The sequence below is a fragment of the Vidua chalybeata genome, chromosome 1 (genome assembly GCF_026979565.1).
Source record: "Vidua chalybeata isolate OUT-0048 chromosome 1, bVidCha1 merged haplotype, whole genome shotgun sequence".
NCBI classification, from domain to species: Eukaryota; Metazoa; Chordata; class Aves; order Passeriformes; family Viduidae; genus Vidua; species Vidua chalybeata.
Window position 1 is genome coordinate 86,757,860 of NC_071530.1, and position 14,311 is coordinate 86,772,170.

Genomic DNA, 14,311 nt, shown 5'->3' on the forward strand with positions numbered 1-14,311 from the left:
TGAACTTTTGAATTGCAAATTCCCATTGCTGGACTCACTGTAATAAAGTCCAAGACAATATGTTAAATGTAAGTATGTGAAAACATAGACTGAAGTGTGCAAGCTGGATGTGGATAGGTAGCAGAAAAAAACCCTTAAGATACATTAAATGAAATGAGATGATGGAGCTGCCTATATTGTCTCTTATAATCTGCCCTTTTTGCTGTCCTCACTGTGTAATTTACACCACATGGAATTTTCTTCATTCCAGATCAGCAACTTGCTACTTTACCTGGGACAAAGGGAAAGTTCTGTGGCTGCCACATCTTTGTAGCAGGAATGGCATTCATTCTGTGACTGCCTGAGCAGGGGAATGGTTACATCTATTCTGCCTTACAAGTGACTCACACAAATGTAGACACACATGCCAAAAGCCATCGCAAATGCAAGAATAAATGGCGCCAGCCAGACTGATCCTTACTCTTTGTTGAATCTGGAAGAAAAAAAAAAAAAGTATGGAGAGAGGAACTTAGGAGTACTATTTGCTCTTTAAAGAATCAACCAAACCCTAGATAATTATATTCTCTGACAAAGCTATGCTTCAGGAATTACTCTTTTTAAAAACTTTTCCAGCATAATGCACAGGCTGTGTATCTCTGTAGATTTTGACCCAACAGGCAGAGTCAAATTCATTGAGTTCATCCTAAGCACACTGCATTCTGCCAGAATATCAAATAGAACTCTAGATTTCATGATTAATAAAGAATACCATACACTCTAACCCCAGAAAAACAACATTTAGTTTCTTGGTTATGGGATCTCAGCAGGCTTTGCTTGTGACAAGAGTAAAAGTTATTTTCTCTTGATGTTATGTTTCTTTAGGAAATGTTTTAAAAATTGCTTGAAGAACCTAAAAGGTCATTTGAAAGTCTTATTTTTATTGTCACTGCCTCCAAAATACATTCCATAACTCAGTTTAATGTGATCTGCAGCAGGCCAAGAGTTTTACAAGCCAAGATATTATGTTTAGTCCAGTTAGAAACATGACAAAGTTCAGTGAAGCAGGGAGAGTAAAGACCTAGGGTGAGAAATGTAATTTTGCATTGTCTATGAAACATGGAAGGAAAATATCTCCCCGCATTCAGTTTTGATGACAGAACATGTTCATGACCTAAGGTAGAGGAGCCCTACTAAGCTTTATGAGGAAATAGACAAATGACTGAGGACACGTGTGTAACATAATGTCAAGACAAGGTATACCCACCTCCCACAGCAGTTTTTGCTCCTGTACATAACTCAGCCTTCTCCTGGTTTCAGCACCCACAAGCCTTTATATTCAACAAGTCAGTGCAGAGAATAGTGGGGCTGGAACTTATGCTGCACCCATCCACTGTATCTTGTTCAGATGAGGAAACATACTGTAATTTGTGCATAGTAGATACAATTTTTATACAAAGAGACCCTTTATTGAACTACTTTCATCTTCCTAAGTACGTAATACTTCAAACACTAAGTGGCTTCGTTTGTGTCAGACTGGCCCATTGCATTATAGGGTTAAGAATTCCCTCATTTGAGTCTGGACCATGGTTCTGTCAGCTGTTATCCTTCGAGTTGCCTGTTGATGGTGGACAGCTTTAATCTTGCCAGTAGCCACAGTATATTCCAGTATTTGGCCCCCCACATGCTTAGTTTATACAAGTCAGCAGCCATCAGTTTTATGGAAATCATTCTGTCACTGAAAATATTCTTCACATCTTTGCTTTTTATTATTTTCTTGACAATCTCATTATGACCACCAAAGTTCTGCATTGTTTGGAGCTCTTTTTTTTTCCCTCTTTTTTTCTTTTTTCCAGATGGATATTTCCTGCTTAATACCTTCAGTCACTGTAATATTTTAAACCCAAGTTATCATTCTCTGTATTAAAGAAGAGCTAAGTTAGAACCTAGGGTTGTTTTGTTTAATTACAGCTGCATATGTCCCAGCAATTCATTGAGTATTGCCATTCCTACTTGTTTTGCAGTGACACAAAAAATACAAGTGTGGAGTTGGTCTCCAGACTTCTTGTGTGAATCATGCAGCAAACCCAGAACAGGGCACTCTTCCTTACTACCTGCTACATACAGGATTTCTTTGCTTCAGTCATCAAAGGGTTAATGCAAAATGATGTCAATCTAATACTTTAGTATGTTTGCTAGGTAGGCATCTGGAGATTCAGAGACTTATCTTGTTTAACATAAAGAAGCCTACCTGCTTTTCCATGAAGATGGTTTCTACCATGGTATTTTAACTCCTAATTATAGTTTCTGAATATAAACTCCTTAGTTTACTTCAAAGAAACCTATATATTATTGTAGATCCATTTGGCTTTTCCTAGTAAACTAGTAATTCTCTTATTCAGGCTGATGAAGGAATTTAAACAACTGTGTTCTTGGTAGAATTTACAGAGGCACTCGTTTGCCTTTCAGTTGTTAGATAGAGTCTCAGCTCAATTGTTTGTGCAGCAGCAATTGTACTGACCTAAAGAAGGTTGTTCCAGATTTATCTTATCATAAATAAGAGCAGAATTTAGCTTAGTCCAATACCTAACCAGTGTTAGCAGAGTGCATCAGTTCCTGTGAAACGTTTGCAAACAGGAATAACAATTTGTTCTCTTCCCGTCTGACAAGAAAAAAATAGCTTTGTTTTACAGTAGTTACTGTGCTCAGTTTGAAAATGTGAGTGAGTGAGTGAGTGAGTGAGTGAGTGTGTTTTGAGAGAGTTGGGGATATGTGTGAGAGCAGTCCTGAATGCATTTTGTTTGACACTTCCACAGAAGTGTCTAAAACGTGGAAATTTGTTCCACATTTGGTTTTCCAGCTCGCTTTTGCATCACTTGGAAGCTGAAATGTCATCTAGACAGCCACCCTTGGAAAGTTTGGTCCCCTATATTTTTTAGCATGACACTGTTTTCTGGTGGCCAAACAAGCTTTGGTCCATGTTTGGCTGTTGATGTTACAGAGGGTAAAGAAAAAAGCATTCAGGGGAGAGGCGGTGCAGGCAGCTAAGCAAGTGAAACACACAGGGAAATCTTTGGATTTAATATGACAGAAATGTTTCTACTGCAGCTTTCTTGGATTTTTTTCTTCAACTCCATTCCTGATATGGTTCATTTTGATATAGAAGTAAGCATTGGGTGATTCACTGAGACCTTAAGATCCTAAGGCATTCCACGGCATATGTCTAGAAATTACCGCTTGACACCATGAATATTTTGTATATCAAATCTGAGAAGCCAGAAAGAGTGCCAATGATGAGAACTGACTCAAAAGTCCTGTTGGCTATTCTTTATCAAGGAGACCACAGCATTTTCTGAAGTTTATTTCTCTCCTGGTAGTACTTTTTTGGTCTTTCTTAAACTTAGTTTTGTCAGTTTCATTTAACCTTGCAGTGCTTTAAACTAAGTATTGGTAAACTTGGGAGATGTTGCTAATCAGTATTGTAGGAAAAACTGGGAATCCTAAAAAGCTGTCATGCAGACCCCTGGTGGTGTTTAATAATACAAATAATCTAGGAGAAAGGAGTGAGTATTGAAAAAAAAGTTTTCAAGTAAGGGTTTGATAATGGAGGAACTAGAAATGTGGCATTGCCAGCTCATTTGATTAACCTCAGTATCTGATGAATGTTGTTTCACAACCAAAAATGGATCCCATTCATTCAACCTGCATGGTATCAAATGTTCAGATATGCCATATTCTTCCTTTATCTTATCCCCTTGTTTTCTATGCCAATCCATTCCCTTCTCTCACTCCTGCTCAACCCATGTGTGTGACCACCCAGTTTCAGTTACATGGACTGAATATCTCAGTAAATGAAAGATCTTAATTGTGCTAAATTATGCAAGAACTCCTTGACCACTCTTTGCAATTGGTTTCTCTAAGATAAGTTTCCTCTAGAGTTCACTGTTTCTAGGCTCCAAATATATTCTGTTCAATTTTAAGTCACTGTTTATGCTTTGCATGAAGCTTGAACTTCTCAATGTGCATTTTGCACTTGAGGAACATTAAAGTGTGAACACCGCACTTGTGTCTTGAATTCACCTGAAAATCAAAGCACCAGTAAAACTAGGACACTGATGCTCACTGTGTGCAGTGACACAGCCACCTGTTTCTGAATAAAAAAGGCGATCATAAATTTTAAAACTCTTGTCAGGGCTAGTGTTCAGGACACTCTATGGAAAATTAAGAAACAAATTTCTTAGTGGCTTTGATTGGCTTAGATTTATCATTTAAATTCAGCTAAAATGCTGCAGACTACCAATAGCAAAGGTGACACAAATGGCACTAGGATGGGGGAACATTACAAAAGAAAGGGGAGCATGTATGAAAACAGTAGTTTTAATGATTTTAATTAACTATAAAGTAGTCAATTTTATAGTCTTTTAACTTTGGGGGGAAGGGTTTTACAAATCTCAAAGGATTTATATAGTTAGATACATAGATCTCTATAAAGATCCCAAAGCTCTTTTTAAAAAATCTTATGATTTATAAAATAATAGGGCAGGTGATACTTTCTATGGACTGAAAATCAACTGGTACAATTTCAGAGAAAAAGAAAAGTCTTCAAAAGCTGGGGTATTTTTCCTTAAAACTTCTTGTTGACTAAATGTCAAATGATAAATGTATTTTTGCCTGTTTGGAGTTGCAGTTGATGCTCCAGTGAGTTTGCCATAGGGCATTACTCAGTGTTTCTGAACTTAAGGCCTTAAATAGATAGCAACTTTTGATTTGATTGAGCTTGCATGTTAACAGGGGTTTTTGTAGCTTGTGTAATTATTGATTCTAACTGTTTGCATTTTCTTTGTTGTTTTTTGTTTGGTTTGGTTTGGTTTGTTTTTTTTTTTGTTTTGTCTGCTTTTGGAATCCATGACTGTGCAGTGAGAAGGACACTAAAGAGTGGGCTAACACCAGAAGAAGCCAAAGCACTGGGCCTCATCAGCACTTCTGAGATGCAGGTTTGACACCCCAGAGGTGGCAACAAGAAGAGCCGACCATCTGAAGCACACAGGCTGACAACCCTTCAGCGTGGCATTGAACTGCCAGCCTCCTCTGCTGCTCCCAACATCCTATCCCCTGTTAGTTCAATTTTAATAAGCAACAAAAAGCAAAACCCCACATCCAGGGCAGAAGAAGGGTGTGCCACAGCTCAGCATGACATCCAGACAGTAACAGAGGATGCATTTGAGTGTTCTTAAGTGAAAGCACATGGCTTCTTCTTCTCATGGTGTGTTGATGTGGGTAGGAGGGGGCTCTCTAGTTTATCTGTCATTATGTGAGCTGTGTTTACCTTGGCTTTCCTTGTGCCCTGTTTTAGTCATTGTAAATGTGTGGCATTTTGTCAATGCAAGGAACAGTCCTTAAAGAGGCAAAATAACTCCTGTTACAGCAACCCAAATTTTCCTCAAGCAGATTCATTAAGCAAAAATGTACAGTCTGTGCAACCCTGTGGTTTGTTGGGTATTTTATTATTTTGCCTCCAAAGAATGTAAAAATGTATGTGTACCTTTGTATATGTACAGAATGAATGTGTGGACATGTGTGCATGTATCTGTACATATGCAGTCATGGTGTGAAATCATGCTTTTGCTGAAGCCAGCTGGACCATGATTTTCACTGTGGGGCCTTACTGTTCCACCTGGACAGGAGGAAAAGAATGTCTTTTTTGCAGGAACTCAGTGTTGTTCAGTGTGATTCACCCTGTGGGGCAGGCCGTGGCCTGCAATACAAGTGGAGAGTTTAGGATTCTGAATTCATGTGCATTAATGCACACACATCCTGTGCACAGCAGCATGCACACAGAGGAGAGAACACAGTTCCTCCCTCTTGTTGAGCTATGGTTTTACTCTGCATTTGTACAGTTTCAGAGAGATCTACGTCAACAATTTTACGTACTCGATAAATGCATTTGGATGCTAAGATCAAGAAGTTTTGTTTCAATTGCCTGTGCCCTTCATGCTGCTTTTCTCTGCTGCAAGATAATGTGGTGGTGATTTTATTTCAGTTTAATGAATCTGAATATGAAATAGCTCTGCTAAAAAGCCTGCTGTGTTTTTGCTGTTCTTTACTGGTTTTTTGTGATTATCCTTGATACCAGTGGAGTGGGTACCACAGTAAACAACTCCAAGATATTTGCCCTTATCTCACAGTTTTATAACTGACTTTTATAACTGCCCTCAGCATGTTTGAAGAACTTTTAGTCAACTCACCTGCCTTTAAGTGGAGGACATATACAGCAGTGAAGATGAATTGAACAGTCACCCTAGCCAGTGCTGAAGTATTTTAAAGAGAACTGCAAACAACAATAACATAAAGAGAACTCTTTAAGCCAAAGTCTGTATATGTCCAATAGATCCTCAAGGATGCACAAGATTGTCTCTTTCCATTGCCTTAGCCTCTAAGATTAAGGGTATGTCTGCACAGCAGTAACAACTGAGACTTTCTTCAAGCTGGTTAACTGAGGAACTGCAGCAGTTTAGTAATGGTAACAGGGTTCCATTTTGGCTGCAAAACACACTTGGAAAATAGAGTTAAATAATAGTCTATGCTGGGGTCCTAACGCCATAGCAATGTTGCTTCTGGCACCCAGGCTAGGTCAGGTACTTCAAGTTATTCTACTCTGCTCTCTTTAAGGACAGGATAATCACTGAAGATTGTTCAAGAGAGTTGAACCAAACACAATAAACTTCTGAAACCATGGTCATCCATCACATGCATTGAGCACAGCATCCAAGTGATGACAGAGCCAGGGAGCTGGCAACACTGCAGTGAGACCTGTGGCTGAACATCCTAACTGTGCTGTCCACTCTCTTGATTGTAACATTTCATTCTTTATCTGCCAATGCCTTGGATCTCCCATAGAATAAAAAGTCACTAATGAGCAATGGTTCTTAAGAACAGCATTGAGTTTGATGTGGTTTTCCCCTCAGTTTGTTAAAAAGCTGATTTTACAAGTAGACAGAAGGCAGTAGTTGGGTAATCAATATAATATGTTGTATATTTGAAGGCTGTGGAAAGGAAGAAGCTGGTTAGGAAACAGAAGGGGAATATAACTAATTTCACTGAAATGCTCACCTATGAGCATCTGGATTTGAAAGTGAATCTTTATGTGCTGCTCACCACTATGAATTTTTAAAATCTTGCTTAAGTTTGCTTAGAACAAAGAACTGAAGGTAATGGGGGTTCGTGGAGGTGTTTGAAGTCTGAAACAAGAGGAAGACACCCTGAATGTAAATGGTCATGTTGAACTGCGCTACTTGCTAAGTGATAAAAAAACCAAAAACACAACAAAGTACATTTATGCTGCCAGAGATCCTATATTTGATTAGAGGGAGAAAATCAAACAATTCTTTAAAAATTAATATTTTAATTAAAATATGCTGAATGTGCAAAATTGGTGACCACTTGGCTGTTAGTGGCCACTTCCTAACAGGGAACAAATTTGTGTTTCATTTAAGCATAGTACAGCGTCTGTCTCTGAAACATACCATAGCTGGTGAATTTGGGCATATGTATTTTCCAAATGATGCAAAAATTTTGCAAAACTTTATATGCTCCTTATCAAGGAGAACATTAAATATGGGGAATAATATAAGTTGGAGTAAGTTCAGTGGAAAAAAAAAGGTAGTTTCTTTCAGATTCTCTGGATCTTACATTGAAGCAGGTTCTTCCTTTTCTGTTCTTCCATGGCATTTGTTTTTCTGTTTGTGCTCTTTAGCTATAAAACTGATAGCAACTTTTCTGAGGAATAACTTGGTCTTGTTTATGCAGTAGTATACTGTCAGATAAATTCCACTGTCCTCACCATTTATTGCAATAAGATCATCAGACACAGTATAGCACAGTAACTACAGGAGAAATTTCCATTTTGGTTCCTGATAAAAATGACCAACTAATCTGTAAGGGGGCAGTATTTCCTCCAGAGTGCCAGCATGCCCGGACTGTGGGAATAACATTTGTTCCCCTTCATCTAACTAGTGGATTCCAGATGAAGTGGAGGAATTCATTATATCTGTGTGCTGCTCTCTGTCTAGTGAGGTTATAACCTTCCAGTTTTGAGCTGCTGCCTGCCCTTCCATCATTGGGAGAGCCCACCATAAGGATGTAACACTTGTTTTAAGACAAGTTTTGTGTGAGATATGGACTGGTTTCTGGCATTGGATACACAATGTAGTAACACATGTTCCCATTTCTCACTCAGAGATCCATGGAGGCTGTTTTTAAATACTTGCAGCCATAAGAACTACCTCTCTTCCCTTTCCGATAGATACAGTCAGCTGCAAATGCAGTGCCCAGAGCACTGTGTCTGTTTGACTGCCACCATAATACCTTCCTGATCTGGATGCTGAGGTAAACTTCAACACATGAAATAACCTCCAAAGGGAAGCTATCCTAATTTTCTTTCATCTCACTTGATGTTTGAAAGCAGACTGCATGCAAATACTTTCTACAATCTCACTCCCAAGTGGAGATAATGCTCAGCAGCAGTTGCGGTGAAGAAACCCCCAGGGAATGCTTGGGTGCCACACTCGAGAGTAAAAGATCCCTCACAAAAGTTAAATTCACCACTCTTCATTTTTCAGTCAGGCCAGGGACCAGTCTCATGGATTCCAGATGTTTTATAGCCTCTTGGCTGCTATGTATGACCTTTCTGTTTGATAGCTCCTTGTCCATAATCCAAAATCAACAACAAAAAAAAAAGATGGTTTAATGAGGGTCTTTCTTTCTCCCTTAAATACTGGAAGCAGCTTCAAACATGGTTTAAAAAATACATTTCTTTTTCTCTTTTGAAACCCTTTTTTAGTGAATCTTTGCAGTGGTTGATTCTGTCAGCAAAATAACACATCAGTTTTGTAGACAGACAAGACTTTGGCTTTAGCATAATAGATAATCACAAGTGAATATCAAGCTATGAGTTATTGTCCCAGTTTAACAGAAAGTTTGAGTCAGTCATGATGTGAGTGAACAACAAGGGCCTGCTGTAAGGTTCTGCAGGACAGCACCTTAAATCCCTGGTGCGCTGTCCTCTAAATGTACCCTGGCCAACACTAAAAGCGATTGAGAAATTACATTTGAGGACTTCAACAACCACCACAACCCTGAGGGGTACAACGCCATTGTAGGTGCAGCAGATTGTTCCTTTTCTCAGGAAAGGTGCTGCAGCAGCCTCCCTGGGGATGTAACCACAGCAAGTGGCTGTCCAAAATGGTTTGGAAACCTTGTGGCTGATGGCAGTAGTCTGTGTTCAGGTTCACTGTGCAACTGTGGTTATTGCAATGCTTTGATTTCACAGAGATTAAATGGGAACAAAGTGCCAGCCCACCAGTTTTACATCCTTCATCTTTCCACTGCAGCTCATGGACAGGCACACGCACTGTCTGCCTCTATTCAAAAGATGCATGAGGACATGGTGTTAGGCAGAAGCAGGAGCATGTTCCTCTCTCCTTTTCACTCCTGTAGCTCACTGCACAAGTTCCAATCCTCCCGTTACCTTCAAGGCAGGCTCAATGTGCACTGTGGGCAGCCTGACCCTGGGACGCAGACAGATGGTGGCTCTGTGCCTGCAGCAGCAGGACGCAAGAAACACTTGTGTAAGCTGGAAGGGATACAGATGTTGATGTTCATCTGGAGGAAAAACTGCCAGGTACTTACAGGCTCTGAAAGAAAATAAACTGAAGTGGTTTTGAATGAGGAAATGTTTGGTTGTAGGCAACCATTGAAAACCATTCACAAACATTTGAGCAGCATGTACAGCCCACCTTCCTTTGCTTCAACTGGGGCAGCATCTGGGTCATTTGGCATTTCAGATGTGACCCCAAGAAGATTTTGGCAAGCAGTTTAATAGTTATATAGAAAGAAGTTTCAGAGATGTATAGTTTGATGTTTATGCCAAAAAAAAAAAATCTAATTAGTCCATTTCACATTGAGTGGCAGATAGAGATATATTTTGTTTAATCACAATCTAATACAGAGGCTTCTGTGAAAGAAAAGGTTTATTTGTAGCATTGGATGCATTTCTCCTTTTTAAAGACTGTCTTTGCGCATATAGTGTCCTTTTTTGTGAGCTGGGAATTGTAAAAAAATGTAAAGTAGAAGAGGACGTGTTTCTTAGACAAAGGAGAAATACTGTAAAATTGTGTAAATGTCACTACTCATGTTTTTCCATGTTCTGTGTAGCATAGTGTAAAATAGGCTCTCCAGCAGTGTTATTCTGTGAATTGTAATTTAAAAAACAAGCCATGCATGGTCAGAGATATTATCTACAGGTCCTTTTGGTTGAGTTTTTGGTTTTGTTTGTTATTTTCTCATTTTAGGTGAATTCATTCTATGTTAAATTTAATTGTCCATGAAAATGCATTTTTGTTTCTGTCCTATTTCATAAAGAACTTGAATTACCCTTTTAAGATTTTATTACACACGAAGCTCACCTACCATTTGTATTGATCCTTCAGAAGCTGTGTCACGTTTAGTATAAACTAGGGAGGATTTTATTTTTATCTGCCTCTTCTCCCCCCACTCTTCCCACTTTACTGTCTGGAAAGATCCAATCACCCTATATTTTTTTCTGTGCCATGCAGGATCAATATGGAAAACTGACCACAGACCAGTGTCCAAAAGTTCTTGATATAAGTAGTTAAAAAGCTCACCTCTGCAGCGTTATGTAAACACATCTTGCAATAAAGCTTTATAAAGCACTGACAGAGCTGATTCTTGTTTTGTTGATGAAGCCAATTATGAGAGCTTGGGTGGAAAATGGATGGGAAGGGGGACCATGAATTATTTTTCCTCATATCCTCCATGTACCTGCAATGCCATCATGTGGATGTCAAAACAGCTGCCAGTAAGCAGCTGTTGAAATGAAAAACTGATCTTTTACACCTGGTTCCACAGTTTGAGCCTAATTCCTAATCTTGAGTGAAGAAAGTGAAAATGTGTCTCTGGTTCTCCAGGCCTTCAGTACTCCAGCTCTACAAATCCTCACTTAAATATACATGGCACTGCCATCATATTGGAGTTGGTTCCCACCTAAAAAATACTCTGTGCACAGAGCTCACACTGTACAGGTATGAGATTTACAGAAGCAAACATCAATAAGATAAAAGACAACTTCTATGTGGGGAAGCTTTTCACATTGCCTCTGCATCAAGATGTAAAACACTGCCCCTGCCAGAGCTTCAGAGCTGCAAAGGTGGCTTGTAAATAAGACTTGCCTTCAACTTGGCTGAAGTACTTTTCATGTATCATCATGGAATGTATTTTTCTGGTGGCTGCCTATGACCATGCCTGGAGAGGCAGTGGTCTTACAGTTTTCTCTCTTTGCTGGTCTCTGATGCTTTCTTCTACTGCTATTTCCCAGCACTTGAGGGAGGCTGAGTTGACAAATGTGGCATCCCTGCCCCTACAGAAGTTGAGTTCTGCCTGTGGGTTCAATGACTATGGTGACAAGGGGGTCAAAATGACATGCAGGAATTCAAAATGCTCAGATTTCCACTGCTAGTCCTGGGAAAAAGCTGCTCACAATTGCTCTTTTGAGTTGCACATGTAATGAGGTCAAAATATATTATTCAAAGACAGCTGCACATGTTCATAGCGGCACCCTGGAAAATAAAGTGGGTTGACAGAGAGTCTGAGAGAATTTTCACCTGTGGTTTCTGAGATTGTAGGAGCTGATACACAAGGCTAGGTATGTAAACCTTCCTCCTTTTTAATTAGTTTTTAAAGTTATTTCAAATAAAAAAAGGTGCTTTTTGGGATATGGCTGCATCCCTGAAAGAGCTGCTTAGCATTCCAGATATACTGGTGTAAAGTCTAGAGGATGAAAGGCTACTAGCCAGAAATGTGGTAATGCTTTTTAAAATAAATATATAAACCAAGTTTATTGGCCAGACACTTTTCTATCACAGCATATCCATTAGCAGTTCTAAATTCCAGATGTGCAGTGACAATGCACACATATATTTTTCAGACCTGGTGCCCAGTCAGAACTCATTTGTTGTCATAGAGAAGCCTCTGGCCTGTAGTCAGGGAATAAGTATGCAGATTATCCATTGCAAAGCTGCATGCCCTGGTTTATAAACCCTTCAAAACAGTTTGAGAACACACAACTAAAGAAAAAAAGAACAAACTATTTTTTCCTATCATAACTTCTCCAAGTTTTCTGATGGGAATGCAGTTTGGAAAAGGGGGAGGGCTGTTCTCAAAGCTTCACCTCTTGCAAGTTTCTTTGCAGGAAATGAAGAATGATGCCTGTCTCATCATCGCTCTGATGAGACGGACCTCTGCTGGGAAATCCCAAAAGGAACACAGCTTACATGAAGTGTCATGCCAGTGGGGGCCTCTCCACAGCTTTTCCTGAGTGAATTTTGAGTAGGAGCAGGACTCACCCATCTGAAGAGGTATTCTGCTCAAAAATACCGATTCTCAGTTTTCAAGACTCAGAGTCCTGTTCTCTCCAACACCAACCTCTCTCCCACTGCTGCACCAAGCTTGTTCTCTTGTTTGAGCCAATTCCAGAGCCTGTCATTTGTTATGTAGCTGCAAAACACTATGGAGCATGTCACTGTCCAGAAGACGTGTACCAGCACTGGGGAGGGTGAGACTCGTTCTGTGTCTCAGGACACATCCCTGAGCAGCATATCCTGCTCTGTTATTGGTGTTATAATGAGCAGAAATTATTCAAGCATATGCCAAAATCATGCAAACAAGTTTGTAGCCCTCGCTTGGTGAGTGTTCAGATCTTTCTGCCTAGAAAAAAGACAAAACGACTAGTCTTGATTTCTGTACGTCCTCTCCTTTCTTTCTTCCGTGCTTAATACAAGAAGAACAGCGGTTAACAAGCAAAAAAGGAAATTACCTGTCAGTGAAATCCATAGCACTTAAAACTGGACAAACTTGAAGGCAAAGGTGAGTCAAAGCCATGTCATACCTTCCAGTAAACATTCTACTTGTTCCATCTGAAGGCAGCATTAGCCAAGCCTATCTTGGAAGAGCTCTGCATTTACTTTGCAGCAGTGGTTTGAAATCTTATTCCTGGTACAGGGAGCACAAAGCTCTGCCAGAGCCTGGCAGGGCTCAGGTGAGCAGCCAGCAGGTGACAAAGGGTCTGGAATAGATCCACCTCTGGAGTAGATCCACCACGGTAAAGGCACGCACCATGACTGCCTGTTGGGTGTAAATATGTGTACTGTGGACCTTGGAGTAACCTGTGAAAACACATTTCTCCCAGGAATTGGAAAGCTACAGCCAGGTAAAAATTCTCCTTTTTAATAAAGCAATGAAATACTGGGACTCTTGAACAAGATCTCAAAAAAATGAATCCTCCTTCCATCATTGTCCAGGCTTCCTATAAATATGCACTGGGAGGCTTAAATAATCTTGGCAAGATATAGCAAAGGAAAATTATTGTTAAAAAAGAGGCCCTGGATATTGTTTCAACAAACTTTTTCCTCACATAAACTTACGGAAAATTATTGACCTCATAGTAAAGTCAAGAAAGAAAGAAACTCTTCTTGTAAAATGGCAAGATACCTATTTGAATGTGGACTAGACTGCCTTCACATAGGTCTGTCTGGAACACCTCCCAGATGTACTGCATTAATTATGGGGAGCAATGGCTGCGCAGGTTAATAAAAAAAAAATCTAAATAATCCCCGTAACAACAGTTCTGATCTAAATAAAACTAGCTGTGAGTATAACGATAAAGTATATTGAAAATCAGGCAGTAGTGACCAAAGCCAAATGAAAATTTGATGATATTGGCTCTGTGAGCAGTGGAAAAAGCCTGATGGACATCAGCAAGCCTGAATCAAACCCCTAAAGATAACTATTAGAATGTTAAACTAGACGGAAAATGGAATTTCGTCTCTGGCAAAAAAGGCCCTAAATCATTTTAACCTCACCAGTTACACTGGGGAATTCTCTTTCAAGAATGGACAGCACACCATAGCCTGAAAATAAAGAGTGAATCCTTATTTCCAGAGAAATTATCTCAAATGTGTTCAGATTAAAAGCGTGTGGGACCAAACACAGTTAGCATCCATTATTTCCAGAGAAATTATCTCAAATGTGTTCAGATTAAAAGCGTGTGGGACCAAACACAGTTAGCATCCAAAATTATATGATCTGGAAATTCTACATCTTTTTAGAAGCCAAAACACTACAACACTACAAAATCTGAAAACAAAACAACCTGAAGCAGCCAGTTGCTTTTTTTTTTTTTTTTTTTGCTTTTTTTTTTTAATACTATGGAATGTGACAACCATTAAATTTCCTCATAGGAAAACAAAATTTCAGTACAAAC

The 14,311-nt window shown here is 39.4% G+C and overlaps 1 protein-coding gene across 4 annotated transcripts in view; it reads left to right on the plus strand.

Moving 5' to 3' along the window:
* The window catches only part of FHOD3 (formin homology 2 domain containing 3), a 374,768-nt gene extending 364,056 nt beyond the window's left edge, over positions 1-10,712 (plus strand). For 3 of the 4 annotated variants that reach the window (XM_053946675.1, XM_053946685.1, XM_053946696.1), the window contains one exon: positions 4,894-10,712. In XM_053946675.1, the coding sequence (XP_053802650.1) occupies positions 4,894-4,976 (83 nt within the window). In that variant the 3' untranslated portion in view covers positions 4,977-10,712. The remainder of the gene's footprint in view (positions 1-4,893) is intronic. The other variant, XM_053946704.1, reaches the window with a different exon arrangement.
* The last annotated feature ends 3,599 nt before the right edge of the window (positions 10,713-14,311 follow it).